The following is a 16,110-nucleotide window of genomic DNA, read 5'->3' as shown; positions in this document are numbered from 1 at the left end:
AGTAATTTCTAGAAGATAGATAACATCGTGGAGGTTACCTGTGCGTGGGTGCAGATGAAAGGAAATCATAAGTTTCATGGTAAGAGAGCTAGCTGCTAGGACAACCCTCAAGTTCAAGCCAGGAGGTTCCGGGAGGAGGGCACTGGGATAGCTGTGCATGATTAACTGGCATGTAACACTTGGGCAGCCCTGCCATATCGTCTTCCTCTGCAGGAGAAGCACCAGTGCTTGCCCCCATCTCCATCCCCAGAGAGAAGCATTCCCCTGTTAGCCAGCAATCCCCAGAGGGAATAGGAGCAGGGCAGCCTTCTAGAGGAAGTCCCACCTGCCTGCATTCATAGAGGTAGGCTGTAGTCAACAGAGTTGATCTGCTCAGACACCTCAATGACAGGCATTAATCTTCACTCACAGGGCCAAAAGCAGGTTCTGGAAGGAGGCACCCATGTTAAGGAAACAAAGCAAAAGAAAACAGAACAAAAAAAAAAATTGGAAGAAACAGAGAACAATTTGGAAAATAAAGCCACAGGGAAACAGAAGAGTTCAGAATAGTTTTCATGTGTTTCTGAAACTCTGTGAATGTTACTTAGAGGTCTAGGTCTCTGTTAATATCATGAAGTTCTAGGCTGGGCCTGGGGACACAATAGTGTAAAGGACCACCAGGCTTTGTGGCTTCCTGTAGATAGGATAATAAATGCAAATTGAATTAGGAGAGATGAAGCAGAGGAAAATGGGTGCACCCTGGAGCAGAATAGGGCATCTAATTAACCAAAGAGATCAGGGAGTGAATCGAAGCTGAGCCATGAGAAAGAAGGAGCCCACGCCAGCAGAGACACCCAGAGAGCATCCTATTCATTAGTATGAATGACCCTGGTGGAATAGCTTTCCCCCACACCTGAGCCATTGAAACCCTTCTGGATGATGGCTTCAGCTCAGGACATAGACTGCATGCAGCTCACTCATATGGAACACAGTGACTTCCATTGACTTCAGCTAAAGCAAACTGGCACGTGGCAGAGAGAAGGCTGGCACACTCACTGACTCATCAATGTCTTGAGGGAGGGATTATTATTCCCAGGAAATACAGAACGGATGTTTGTCCAAGGTAACTGCATCGAAGAGGAGAGTCAAACCAACCGATCATGAATGTGGGGAGATGGGTTGGGGATTAGATGGATGGGTGGATGGTGGCATGCTGTTAGCTAGTGGTCAGTTCTTAGGTCCATTCCAAGGGCAGGGAGCCTGATGGATGCTCATATTTGCTGGACAAAGTGGACAATACATACACTGTGCCTGCCATTTTACCAACTATGTTATGACACCACATACCTACATTTTACTCACATAAAGATCTGTGTGATGAGGAGACTGTGGTACCCCTGGGTCACAAGGGAAACAGAGATAGAATTATAGTTTCTCAAGTTTTTCCCCTCTGCTCCTTGATCCCAATAACTTCTATTCTGGAGATGTTCTGTGTGATGTGCTTAGCTCTCCTGTATGTGGAAGAGGCTGATGGAGAATGAAATTGGGCATGCTTGACACTCAGGGCCTAGGTTCCCCTTCCTTTCTGTGACAGTGACCATAGAGTGTCCAGCCAGCTCTTTCCATGTGACTATTCATTCTTTCTTTCTGCATTTTCCTTCTTTGCCAGGGCGAGCGAGGCCTGGATGGATTCCCTGGGAAGCCTGGAGAGCCAGGAGCACAGGTAGGCCAGTGCTAGGGCTGGTGGGCCATGCTCTTTGTGACAGGAATGAGTGCACCTTGGCACTAACCTCAGCTTCATTCCTGCTCAGCGGGGGCAGCAGTAGTGCAAGGTCCAGCCCTCACCTGTGTTGATTCTGCAAGAGCTAACACTCCAGGGATTCCAGCAAACACACTGGTTTGCATCCATTATACCTTGGGTAATAGGATATATGGTCATAGTGTGAAGCCCATGGGTGATGCACGTGCTCATAGGGGTACGTATACAGGAGTATTGCCTGCACCGCATCTCTAGAAGAAACAATTAGAAGCAGCCCAAAAGCTCAGCAAGAAGAATGAGTTGCGTGCAGCAGGATGCGTTGATGCAGATGGAGATGGGAATGTGTACAGTAGGATGTAATGGTATGGATGAAGGAGATGGAACTGCGAAATCCATGAAGGAATCTAGACTGTGCCACCATAGACAGAGCAATTGTTCATGAGAAAGTGCATCTATAGCTTAGGCTCTGGAAGGATAAACTGGGAACTGGAGACTGCTGACTTAGTCGGACTTCCACTGAGAACGGTGCTGGGCATAGATGGCCTCATTCCCATGGATTACAATAAATTCTCCTTGCAGTCCACTCCTGCCTGGTGCCCATGGCTTGTCCAGCTCTCCTTCAAGTCCTTTCATTTCATTTCCCAAGGAGCATAACACAGGCGCATGAAGGGCAGGCCCTGTTCTCTCCTCCTGTCCTTTGTAAGCATGCTCACTCTTTCCTGCTGGATTCTCTCAGTAGGATGCCCTACACCGCAAGGACCTGAAAAGCAAGTAGTCCTATGCCTTTGGCATCTCATAGACAACCTCTCTGGGCCTTAGGTTCTCATATCAGTTTCCTAATCCTGACCCAAGTCTAGGCTGACTCTTGCCCTTTTCTAATTTTGAGACACCCATGCCCAAGACCTCTAAGCATTTCCAAAGGGCTCCATCAGACTCTGCCCTCTGCCTTCTGGTGCCAGGCAGATCTGGGTGGTTTATGCGTTTGCCTTTTGTGAAGTTCTCTCTCTGGCATCCTTGTCTTTAGGCAAAAGGTGGCCTTGTGCTCTTTTCTCAGACTGTGGTGTCCAGTTGCAATTGCCAACATGATTCCAAACATGGCAAGGCGGGAATACGGGGTTCAGATTTACAGAGGAAGAGCTTCGTAGCACAGAAGGAATCTGGGAAGCCTAGAGTTGGGAAACCTGGGCTCCTAAGGATAACCAAGCCCCTATTCAAGATGCACTTTCCGGAAATCCCCTTCTCCACTCATTTCTTTCTATCCTGGGACCTGTCATAATCCATCTCTGCTTTCTTTCCACCAGGGAAAACCTGGACCTCCTGGTGTGCCAGGACCCCAGGGAGAGAAGGTAAGGAAGCCAGAACCTGGGGGAGGGGCGCAGTGAGCTCTGAAAGAGAGTGCAACACAGAGGAGGCTCACTGGGTGTCAGGAACTCCCAATCAGTTCTGTCTGTTGCATTTGAATTGTTTTCCTGCCTTAAGAATAAGTACCCGCTCTGTGGGTGGCCCAAGTTTTTAATCCCAGACCTTGGGAGGCAGAGGCAAGTGGATCTTAGCAAACTCAAGGCCAGCCTGGTCTACAGTGTAAGTTCCAGGACAGATAGACAGGTAGGGCTACACATAGAAACCCTGTCTCAAAAAACCAAAAAGTGTGTGTGTGTGTGTGTGTGTGTGTATAAAATAAGTACCCATCAAAAATAAACTCCAGCTGGCAGTGAGATCAGGATTCATCCCTACTGCTTGCTCTGGCCTTTTGGAACCCCTTCTCTCTAGAGGGACAAGTTGCTCAGCCTAGATATAGGTGGGAGGCCTTGGTCCTGCCTCAAAGCAATGTACTAGACTTTGTTGACTCCCCATGGGAAGGCTCACCGGCTCTGAGGAGTGGATGGGGTGTAGGATGGGTGATGGTGGGGAGATGGAGGGAATAGAAGGAGGGAGGGAGTGGGAAATGGAGTTGGCATGTAAAATAAGAAAAGATAGTTTTTTAAAAATAAATTAAAAAAATAAACTCCAAGTAAGAATTACATAATATCTGGATATATTTTAAAATCTTTTGGTTTTAAAATGGTCTAAGGGATGCTATGAATACATAAAAAATAATTTTAAAAACTCCTTTGTACTTCCTAATCTTCTTTCATTTCTTCCTTCCTAACAATCTTGCAAATGTTTTGTGTTATCTCTGGAAATGCTTCTAATAATCACGCTAGCAGCCATATCTCTGCACCCTGGTCTTCTGTGTTAGAGCACCTTCCGCAAGGCTTAACTTAATAAATGTGGCGCTTAGGATTTTGCATCTCAACCCAAAGGACTGCAAGTCGGGTTCTTTCCAGAATGAGAATTGGAAATGAAGATGGGTGCCTTGCTGAGCATTCCAGTCAGAACACAAAAGCGAAGGCAGTGGTGTGGGTTTGGTGTCACAGCAGGAAGGATGGTAAGGTAGACCCCCCATGGGAGGACCATGGATGCTATTCTTACTGAATCCTAGAGGAACTTTAGAAGAAGCTAGACAGGCCCAGAGGTGTGTGGAAAGGCTGGTGGTGAGTGGGATGCAGTGTATGGACACTGGGATCAGAACAATCTTGCTTCTCTGCTGTTCAGAGTGACTCTAGCAGGAGACAAATGGTGGCCGTCTTGGGACAGTCATTTGACTCCCTGCAGACACTTCAAGTACAGGAAGTAGTTTCTTGGAATGCTTGACAGAAGCACATGGGCTGTGCAGTGTGTACAGCAAATCAGTCAGTGAGTCAGTTGATAGAAGTAGTCACTGAGGGACAGGGCTGGACAGGGCTGGAGAATGCTGTTTCTCTCTTGCTCAACTTCAGTATCATTTCTAGGTAAGTTAACGTTTCTCCCCTGCTGGGCGATTTTACAACTGAGATTTGCATTGCTGTGTTATTCCAATATTAGGATTTTAATACTCCCCCTGCAGAGACTTAAAATCTTAAAATAAGTTACTTGCTCAAGTCAGTAAGAACTAATGGCGCTTGTTGCACAAGCCTGTTTCGTGTGTGTGTGTGTGTGTGTGTGTGGTCTATATTCTGGGTATTTCTCTTGTATTTGAAGATTTAGTTTATCTTATCCTACTTGGGGAAATGCTGAGGTATTGCTTCTCATGGCAGATGCAAAGGTGGAAGGTCAGGCTCATAGATCATCACATTACTTGGCCCATTCATTGAGATAATTAACAAGTCAGCCAGGCTCAGATGGTCTGGTGCCTCTCATCTTATTATGGGAGTGAAAATAGATGATCTTCTAGACCTTTGCTGTTTCACAATCATTGAGAAAACCATTGGAACCAGAGGGACCGTCTTCTGAATTCCCTCTTTACAGATAAGAGACGGCAGACCAAATATAGGATCTTGTCTAAGATTACACAATAGATTTTATTAAATCTATCTATCTATCTATCTATCTATCTATCTATCTATCTATCTATTCATTCTTTTCTCCTAAATTATATATGGACCACAGTTTCTCCTCCCTCCACTTCTCCCCTAACCTCCTTCCTCCTCCAGACCCATTTCTCTTCTTTTTCCCTTCAGAAAAGGGCAGGTCCTCCAGGGATATCCACCAAACACGGCATAACAAGTTCCAATAAGACTAGGCACATATCCTTATATCAAGACTACACAAGGCAACCCAGTAGGAGGAAAAAGGGTCCTTCAAATAGGCAAAAAAGTCAGAGACAACTCCTACTATCCTACAAGAACAGCAAGCTACACACACACATATGCATAGAACCTAGCTCAGACCCATAAAGGCTCCCCGACTGTTGCTTAAGTCTCTGTGAGCCCCTGTGAGCCCTAGTTAGTTGATTCTGTGGGCTGTGTTCTTGGGGTGTCCCTGACCCCTTTGGTTCCTACAATCCTTCCTCCTTTATTAAATGTACTTTTAAATCCATCCACATGACCCTCCAGTGATGCACTGTTAGGTATCTCAGAGCATCTATGCTGTGTTATGTTGAAAATTGTACACTATCTCCAGTGTATCAATTAACTATGTAACAAATTACCCCAACTCCCAGGAGCTTAGCAGCAATCATTCAAGGTCTCATAGCATTTCAGAATAGTAATCTAGAGACATGTGACTGAGTTGTCCCCACGCAGGGTCTCTCTTTTGGTAGACATTAGATAAGTGCTGGCCATGTGCTAAACCATGAACTTGGCACAAGGGCCATTGCAAAGATAGAAATCCTGTGGTTTCTGCCTCCAGCACAGCCTGCTGCATCTGGTATCCCCAGAATGGTGGTCGAATGCTGTTTCTGGAACAGTAGATAGACGTGACACACCTCACACAACAGCTGCTGAGACCCTGGTCTGAATGAGCACAAAGAGGAAATGAAAAGGCTTGTGTCCTCCAGTAGCATCTGAGCTTGAGAGTGAGATGGGAATTGGATGCAGAGCTTCTAGAATACTCGAGGTGGGGGAAGTCCAGGCATGATGGTGATGTGTGTGGTGGAGCACAGAGAAGATCCTCTTGGTGTTAGGAAGAAGCAAGGGCCAGAGAAAGGGCAACAGAAGAACGTGGCGGCCATAACTGTTGATCTACTTTCTCTCCTCTGCAGGGAGATGTGGGGCCTGCAGGACCCCCTGGCGTGCCAGGCTCTGTGGTGAGTGACTGAAGGAAGGGACCATGCTCTCATGAGCTCATGGAATTGGTCACAGAGTACTGACCTCTCTGCATAAAGCAGAATTCATCCGATTGAGAGAACTTGGACAGGGATCGACAGGTAGTTAATGGTTTCCGAGGGAGGAGTGAAATCAGGAAATACTAAGTACGTTCATTAAATAAGGCCATAATGAAACCCACTGTTATGTATGCTTAATGTGTGCTGTTAAGCCTTTATCAAAAAGGGCATTTGATATCAAACACTAAATCAGATTGGAGAAGAGTCATAAGCCACCGCATTGTGACACGCAGAGTGGATAGCTGGGATGGAACTGAGAGTGTCTGATGACTGTTGAGGATGTGATGACACCTTTGCTAACTCCTGTTTGTCTCTCAGGTGCACAGAGAGGGCCTGAAGGGCGAGCAGGTATGGAAAGAAAGCAGGTCTTTCCCATGTTGGGATTTAAGCTGTAGCAGAAGAAAAGCCACCGCTATGGGGTTGGGCTCAGGCATTCTTTCAGGGATGTGTCCAGTTGACTTCCAGCTGAGAATCAGAAGCCTTTGTTGCCTTCTGGGATCTTGAGGAGCTTGGGACCTTGTCAGTGAAAGGCCATGGGTGGTGTTCCTGTTGAGTGGTGACTAATGCATATTTTCTTGTCTTTTTAGGGAGCCCCTGGACCAAGAGGTCACCAAGGCCCACCTGGACCTTCAGGAGCACCGGTAAGTCACTCCTCCCCCATGGCAGGGTGTACTTAAACACCTGTAAGTCTGGGAATGCATATTCTTTCCTGTTGCTGAACAGGGGATTATTTCAGAAGCTCTGTTCTCACTCAGGATAGGAGCTGTGGGCTTTTACCATCCTCAACAATGAACTGTGGACAGGGGGCATTGCTGCTGACTCACAATCAAGTGCAGAGATCACGCAGCCTGCACTCAGTGTCCCTTGCCCCCCAGCAGGCCATGATCAGGGCTCTTGGTGTGTCCGTTTCTGCTCATTTTGGACACTGAAGTGACAGTTGAACCACTTCATGCATATTTACTTTTCCCCACCTCTCCCATTAGCCTTGATTGCTCAGAGGCTCTCTGCAGGCAGCCATTGATTTCTCTGTGTGTTAAGAACCTAATGATGTGGAAAATAACCTTTGGGAGGAGAACATTGAAGGGTCCTTCTGATCATTTATGGTGGAAGTTCAGATTCTAAGGCTAATTAGTAAAAATGCAGTGAACTCTATGGGGGGCATTTAACTCTCCCCCCCCCCCCCCCGTGTGTGTGTGTGTGTGTGTTGAAGTTTCATTTCCAGGCAACATGATTCTGATTTCTTTACATCGTTGTATTTTTTTTGTTGAGGAAAATGAAGCAGCTGCATCTATAAATTGATTCACTTTGAGCTTTAGAGCCTGTTCATCTTGAGAGCAATGTGAAAAGGGGTGGAACATAAACCAAGCCTAGCTAGTGTTTGATTACAACGTAGTGTTGGAGGAGGCTCCTTGTTCGTTTCCTGGCCACCTAGACTCCTGAAATAATCACACAGAAACTATATCATTTGCAGTCCTGTTTGGCCAATAGCTTAAGCATATTGGTAGCTAGCTCTTATATGTTTGGTTAACCCATTTTTATTTATCTGTATCATCATGTGACTATGATGTTCTGGCACATCTGTCTCCAGCTGGCAGCTACATTGCTTCTCCCTGTCTCCGACTACTCTCTCTATATATCTCTTTAAGCCTGGTTTTACTCTGTTAAGCCATTGGCCAAAAGCAGCTTTTTTTATTAACCAATGGCAATAAAACATTCACAGCATATATCACCTCCCACATCAATGTAGCTAGAACAATTTAATATCAGAACTTTTGGATCAATAAGCTATCTTCTGTCCCACCATTCCAAGGCTCATCTTCTCGTAGCTGTCTGTCTAGCATAGCTGTAAGCTTTGAGAGATTTAGGTTCTGTGTGTATGTGAATATACAGTCTAGATCCATTCTTGGAAAATGATGAATTTCTGTACAGAAGTTGCTCATCTTCAGCGAAGGGATTGACATGATGATGGTTGACTGACTTAAAAAACTAGTAAGAGGCAAAACACAAAATTCAACTGGGTGTCTATCTACCTAGCCTTGGTGCTTCTCATTGTGAAGGGTGTGATGGAGAAGGCCTTGGAGCTTTGCTAAGGTCCTTCACTAGGGTCAGAACTGCTGTCATGAGAACCGAGGTTACTGAAGATGTTGTTCATGCTGTACACACCTGTCATTGGAGAGCAGGGCTTCATGCAGAAGGAGGTGTTGATAGAGGAATTGCTTATGTTAGCCAAAGTTCTAGAAACACCCAGGGGAGGCTTTGTTAAAAGGGAAACAGGATTCTAGGACTACACTTCTTTAAAGCATTGTTTTTGCTTATTTTCTTCCATGCAATGTATTTTTAGAATCACACTTGTCTGTTTACTTGTTTATTTTACTATCTTTATTTATTTTTATTTCCTTTGCTTTCATACAATATATTCTCATCATGTTCTTTCACCTCCCCCAACTTCTCCCAGATTTTCCCTGCTCTCTCTAATGAAAATTGAAAAAAGACAAGCCAACTAAAAAATAAAACAAAATCAGTAAGCTATAATACCAAACTCAAAAGTGCATGAGCATGCTTATACACACACACACACACACACACACACACACACAGAGAGAGAGAGAGAGGGACAGAGACAGAGAGACACACACACAGACACACAGATACACAGACACACAGACACACACACACATACACACACGTACACACACCCTCCCCCAAACCAAGAAGTCTCTTGTGTTTGCCCGCTACTCCTGGGCATGGGGGACTACCCTGAAGTACGGTTGATAAACCAAGTGACACAGCTTGGGAGGAAACTGATTTTACCTTTCCCACGGGTATCTATTGCAAATAGACTCTTGGGACTCTTGGTTAGAGATGTGGTATTGTATCCTCTTCCTTTCTCAGTACTGGGATTTTATCTGCTTTGGACCTGGGCAGGTCTTCTGCATGCTGTCGTAGGTCTGTGAGTTCATAAGTGCATCCGTCCTGTTGTGTCTGGAAGATGCTCTTTCCTTGCAGTCATCCGCACCTCTGGCTCTTTTAGTCTTCCTGCCTCCTCTTCTGCATAGATCTTAGAGTCCTGGGGAGAAGGGATTTGATGAAGACAAATAGGACTGAGTGCTCCAAAGCCTCTCACTCTCAGTATTATCCAGTTGTGGATCTCTGTGTCAGTTCCCTGCTATTTCAGTAAGTTTCTCTGGTGAAGGCTGAGCGATACTCTAATCAGTGGCTATAAATATACCATTACGAGTCATTTTATCGCTATACTAGGACTAAACTTCTTAAGGCCAGGAACGATACTTTTCTATTTGAAACCCATAAGGTTTATCACATGATGGGATCTTAATGAATACTTTCGGAGAGATGCTTCTGCCGGTGGACACTCGAGAGTATTAGAGTGGGACTTGACTGGAGTGGATAAAAAGCAGGGTGGCCATGGAAGGCACTCATAGTTAGATGCCAAAGGCCTTAGCCATACAGCCTTTTGCGTTCTTCCAAAAATGTAGCTTTGCATTTTTGCTAACAGTACCCAATGACACTAATACTCAGTTGATTCATCTCTAATTTGAAAATCATCATTGCCATCACCCCTTACATAATTATGCTGTGGGGGTTAAATGGACTGATGTACAAAATAATGCTCTTGGAGATTTCCTAAGCCCAAGATGGCCATCAGTCTGCATCTCTTCCTTCTTTTGAATCCCAGGCAGCACCTACCTCAGAGCCATCCACAGAGCAACTTCTTCTTAAATATGCATTGAATTGAACAAAACTGGGAAGCTGGCTTTAGTGACTTCTGTGGAGAACAGAAAAAAAAATTGAGTCTGTGTTCAGCAACCCCAGGGAGAGGAAAATATACTCTGTTCCATAATTGGAAACAGTCTATGAAACTCTGCATCCAAATGCTAGCTCCCTTCCCTAGGATGAAGCAGGCTCTGTTAATCATACCAATGTATGGCTCAGCCACTAAAGGGGCTGCTCAATGCCAGGCATTTTCCCATGCTTAAAGCAGAGTAACTCCTGTGGGGGTCTCCTCTCTTGGTGTGCCCAGAGCTCAGCACGTTTCTCCTTATGAAGAAGGAGAATCGCACATACCATTCCCTCCCATACCATGCATACACCTGCTCTAAATAGAATCTGATTGGTTACCAAGAAGTCCTGCAACATTTGTCATAGGGATTGTGCATATATGATGCCGACTCTTTAAGATAATGAAAGAAGGTTTTGGACAAATTTTACCAAGGCATGGTGATGGAGCCAGCCCTTGAGATGAGGGTCTCCTCTGCCCATGAAGCTTTCTCACTTGTTCTTGACAATTGCAACGATGCACTTGTCCTAAGGGTCCACTCTCCATGTGGTCTTCTTAAATGCTTAGCAGATGGATACATCATCTCTATTTTAGAGAAGACATGACCAGGATTTGGAAATGTCTGTTGACGTCATACCAGAGGTCACACACACATCATTTATAGCCATCAACAAACATTCTTTCTCTAATTGACATGTACTTTTCCTAGATAATTGTATTTGTGACAACTCTATCTATCTATCTATCTATCTATCTATCTATCTATCTATCTATCTATCTATTATCTATCTGTCTATTTATTTTTACTTTATGTGTATGAGTGTTTAGCCTGCTATGTAAGTGCATCACATGTATGCCTGGTGCCTGCGGTGATCAGAAGGAGTCAGATCCATTTGAACTTGTGCAGTAGATGGTTGCGAGCCCCCGTATGGGTTATGGAAACAGAACCTAGGGCCTTTGGAAGAGCATCAAGTGCTCTTCACAGTGGCGCCTTCTCTCTGGACGGTTTGTCCTAACTTTCGTACTTTGCTTATTGTTTCCCAAGACTCAGAGAACCCAAGCAGGTTCCTATGGAGGAAACAAGATGAAAAGAATGGGCACAGACTTAGGAGTTAGACATTTGGGTTTCAGATGCTTCTTCTCTGTGTGTTCCATGCAGACTACTGAGTTAACTATGCGGTTCCTGCTGTGCTCTTCTGTAGTGTGTGCAGCATCGCCTGTGTCTTCTTGCTTATAAGCCCATATCCATCTGTATGTTTTAGATAGATTTAAGATCATAAATTGCTGTTTCCCCTCTGACCCTATAATTACCCATTTGGATGCCGTGACAAGTTCCTGTCTAATGACAGTGAGAGGCAGAGCATATGCCGTGATGTGGAACCCCACACTTAACATTCTCTCTCCTTTTTCTTTTTCTTCTCTTGAAGGGTTCTATTGGTCCAGAAGGCAGAGAGGGACCCCCTGGGCCTCCAGGTCTCCGAGTAAGTAAACCATGTTCACTCTCTGATGTCCTGCTCACCCACGCTGGCTTCATCTGCGTGGCCTCCATTGTCTGACATCCAACGGAGGACTCAAGTCCAACCTCTGCCCCCAGAGCTTGCAGTGAATATTGAAAACTGAAAGACGGGGCTCGGCTCAGTCATCTGTTTTAGAATCCACTTTGTTCTCTGCCTTGATCTGGGCCCTGGAGACATGGCAAGTAGTCTGTGACTGGCTGTGGGTCTACTACATGGGACATACTAGACCTGTGAAATCAGAATTCCCACCAGAAAGAAGCCAAATCGGGGGCGGTACTCAGAGGAAGCCGCTGACCCAGGCTGGCAGTGGCCCAAGTTTCTCACAGGAGATGATGAGGGAGTTCAATTTTGAGAAAAACCTAAGAGAAAATAGAGACAAAGGTAGTAATCTGATAACATGTTACAGCTTTAATTTGAATATCTGCATTATTATTGAACATTGTAGTTCATGGTAGTCAATTTGATGTAATTATCTTTAATTTAATTTAGTAGCTGCCTTCTTCTGTAAAATTTTGCATACCGGGCATAGTGTCACAGGCTTTGGTAGGAGGGATGCGCAGCATACAAAAGTCGGATACTCTGCAGTATGGCCCATGGCTAACTGGACCACAACTTAGCCTCAGCTCTGTGATGCGGGTTCTCATCCCTACCCACCACCACCGGAATCTACTCCTGAAGCTTGTGCTCGCTTTTCTAGTCCCACACGGTGATCTCCACAGGGTGATTCGATCCAGTAGAGAGACAGGCAGCTCCTGGCACAGCTAACTCCTCCACTCTGCATTTTCTTATCCAGAGGCCATGGAGCAACTGACCCATGGGTGGGAGAGGTCCTGGTGTCTGATGGAGGCAGCCCCTAACCTACTGTATACCCCATTTGGCCTGAATATTGCACAGCTCCTTTGGAGGATGGTTTTGCATACATACCGTGGACTGACTCAGGGAGTGGGGCCCACAAACCCCACAGCTTCCACTGTGAAATCGTGCGCGACTCTTGTTGCTCATCAGCTCTACCTGTCCTTGCCCACTGGTGATCCTTCAAACAATTCTGTTGAATTTAACCGTCTTGAACCTCCAGGATTCTGAGAGCTCATTGTGAAGGTCAGGGGAGATGTGGAAAGGTGTCTCCAAGGCTTCGTGGGTGGGAGGTGAGAGAGTGACTTCACATTCACATACTCAGCTGTAGCCCATCTCAGTTTCCCATCAGTCAGATGGAGTCGCTACCATGTTGCTCTCTGCCCTGTGTAGTAGAGGATCCTAGGCTTTGAAAACGTGTATGGGTTTGACCTCAAGGCTCTGTGACTCTTGGATGCCTCCTGGTCTTTGCAAACCTGTGGCTTTCTGGCTATAGCGATGAAGCTTCATAATGGCTGAGTTTCTGTGAGAAAAATGCCCAGAATGGGGAGCAAATTGTCCCACTGCTGGGCTTTTGCTCTCTGAACATGTATGTCCATGCTCAGTATTATGAGAAGGCAACCTCGTCACAGGTGCTGTTATTAGTGTTTTTGAGCACCTTGCTTTGCTGGCATTGAACTTCTCCAAGTGCCACCTTTCCCAATATAGTATTAGATGGTCCACGGAACTCACTCTGTAAAGATGACAATGAGCAGTTTTTATTCACTTACTTAATTTACCCACCGAGAGGAGAAGGGGTATCTTGTAGGGGCTCGCCCATCAGACCCACTCTTTATTGGCAGGGATTGCCTGGACCTACCGTGTGTGCTTCCAAAATCAGCTGTTCTCATGCCGTGAAGCTCTCGGCCTTGTGAGCAACGTCAACCGCCAATGAAATGCAGGCTTGGCTTTCTTCATGCTGAATACAGCTTGAGGGACTTGAGAACTGAGCAGATATCAATTTTTGAGATTTGGGGAATGGAATAGGGAGACTCAAGGGGGAGCAGAAAAGATGGAGAGGGATGTAGATGTGGCTGTAGCAAGCTCCAGCTGTGTGCTGGACCTGGCAATAACGTCTGTGAATTAAGGCCAGATTCTTAAGGAACACAGTTGCTCAGTGACCAAATCTCAGTTTAGATAAGGATTCTGAGTCTTCAGGGAGTAACGTGGGCATGGGCACAGGTGCTGTTTGGGGCAGCTTTGTAGTTAAAGGGACGCTGAAGATGGTCACGGGACAAAGGAAGTGTCCCGCAGAGGAGACTACTACGACTTCTGTGCATAGATTGCATCCCGCAGTGTCATTTGCAAGTCTCTAGTTTGGGCATGCATCCGTTACAACCTCAAAGAGCCATAGCCATGGCTTCTTGTTCGAGCTCTGCTGAAACTTTACTGGGGACTTTGCCCCTTCCATTCCCCTCTCAACATTTTTTCCTTTCTCATCCTTGTCCTTTTTGGTCGTCTTGCCCTTATAGTACCCTAGCCATACTTCTTTCTACTGTTCCTTCTAGGATAACTTCATTCTTTCAACAAAAGTTTCTTCTTCATTGACTGGCCACACTGGTGGTTCACTGAGGGCGCTTGCTGTTGATGTTCTGGCAGGCAGAGGAAGGCACACACTGTAGTTAGCATTTAAGCAAGGGATGCAGAAAGGCCCCAGAGAGAATGATAGACTGGATCAGTCTGGGAGGCAGTGAGCTGGCAACTCAGGCTGACAGCTGCAGGGCCTGGGGCAGCAGCTGCTTGGCATATCTAGGTAAGGAATGATTAGAGCCATCGAGGGTCTGGCAGGGGATTTAAATAAGAGTACCTGAGAACAATTAGCATTTAACCTTGGAGGCCATTGAAGGATGGTGGCTTTCATTGTGTCTAAAGTGTGGGGCAACTGACTGCCTTCGCTATGGTCAATTATGGAAAAAAAATAGGCAAAAGTTGAAAGAACAGCGAAGTGAACCTCTATATCCCTAATATCTATTTCAACATTTATGAATTCATTGAAAAAGTCTGTTTTATTTATAGCTACACTCAACTCTGCCCATCACTGGGTTAGCTGGAAGCAATGCTTAGCCCCATAATTTGTATATCAGTATTTCAGCATATTGTCTCCCAAAGATAAAGGATTTTAAAAGAAACCAAATCATAATACCATTATCCAACCCCAAAATCTGTTTGAAATTTCATCAAATATTTACCCAAGTATTCAGCATGGTCTGTCTCCTCTGTGCCTGGCTGCATTTGCTCATTGTGATGTTTGATACCACACTGGAGAGTCGGACTTGCATTCTAAATACATCCATTTGGATTTGGGTTCAGTTACAGGGAAGAGGAGAGCATCATTCAGGAGCTCCCTGATAATCAAATGATACCAATGGCAGCTCAGGCCAGAGCTGGAGACATGGAGGCAACGGGTTGTGGAAGTCCCAACCTGGCCCAGTTCACAGGCTGGGCAGTGAGGTGACCGGGTAAGCGGTATATCCTGAAGGGCTTTTGTAGAACAGATAGAGGCAATGAGGAAGACATTGCTACAGGGTGCATCGGGGGAGCTGAGGGCTGTTTCTCTTGCCCTGCTGACTCTAGTGAGTCACAAGTGGTATTTAGGACTGGAGGTATTTAGGGGCCTCTGCTCCTCTGATAGTGTATGGCTGTTCATCACTTCCTCCTGTGTTCCATCCTGGGAACGTTGTTTGAGTTCAGTGCCTGCAAGAACAGGGAAAAGAGAAGCAGTTAATTGACATGTTGTGGGCTTGGAAGCAACTTCCGGTGCCATTAGTCCCGGGCTGAGTCAGGAGAACCTGAGATAGAATGACTTACTCAAAAATTCTCTCTCTGTTTCTCTCGCTTTGGACCTGCCATCGCCCGCCCCCCCCCACCCCCCCATCACTTTCAATTGAAACATCACCAAGAAGCACTCCTGAACATCAGGATGCGCACACAGGCTGTGGGAAGGAACAGAGCAGATAAAACCAGGCATGGAGACCTATGCATGCAGACACAGACTAAAACATCAGGTAGGGGAAGGAATCTGGGCCAGCTGCTCTAGAGATTAGCCACAGGCAGACAGCATAATCTTTGGCAAGGTGGATGCATTCATTTTAGACAAAGCTGATGTTTTTCTCCAATGACATGGTGGAAGCAGCAAACTGTGCCTAAGCCGCAGCCACGCCCAGCCCTCGTTACAGCATACTCAACAAGGAATGCTTGCCCAGGGTGGAGCGAGCAACGGTGTGATGTGATTTAGCCTCCTCCTGGCTGGCCTAGAAGCTGCCAGCTGGGCTTGGGAAGTGTCTGAGTCTGGAATGTTCCAGTGGAAGAAGCAGAGCGAACCTAAGGCCATTTTAACACTTGCCTGTTCCAGGTTTCCAGGAAGCTCATTCTCTCCGAAAGGTCTGCCGTCCTTATTGTCCACCCCTAGACACTTGTCCCACCAGCCGGTGTCCATGTTCTGAAGAGGACTTTGTTGATCCTCTTCGTGTTGGGGACCTGTCTT

At 45.9% G+C, this 16,110-nt stretch overlaps 1 protein-coding gene across 1 annotated transcript in view; it reads left to right on the top strand.

The window, feature by feature from the left end:
• The window catches only part of Col22a1 (collagen type XXII alpha 1 chain), a 223,730-nt gene that overhangs the window by 76,294 nt on the left and 131,326 nt on the right, over window positions 1–16,110 (top strand). Inside the window, exons 16-21 of the mRNA XM_038343103.1 lie at window positions 1,649–1,702; window positions 3,040–3,084; window positions 6,300–6,344; window positions 6,741–6,770; window positions 7,010–7,063; window positions 11,646–11,699. Coding sequence (XP_038199031.1) covers window positions 1,649–1,702; window positions 3,040–3,084; window positions 6,300–6,344; window positions 6,741–6,770; window positions 7,010–7,063; window positions 11,646–11,699 — 282 coding nt within the window. The remainder of the gene's footprint in view (window positions 1–1,648; window positions 1,703–3,039; window positions 3,085–6,299; window positions 6,345–6,740; window positions 6,771–7,009; window positions 7,064–11,645; window positions 11,700–16,110) is intronic.

The sequence above is a fragment of the Arvicola amphibius genome, chromosome 9 (assembly GCF_903992535.2).
Source record: "Arvicola amphibius chromosome 9, mArvAmp1.2, whole genome shotgun sequence".
NCBI lineage: Eukaryota > Metazoa > Chordata > Mammalia > Rodentia > Cricetidae > Arvicola > Arvicola amphibius.
Note: the sequence above shows the minus strand (reverse complement) of the source record. Positions and strands in the feature narration are given on the sequence as shown.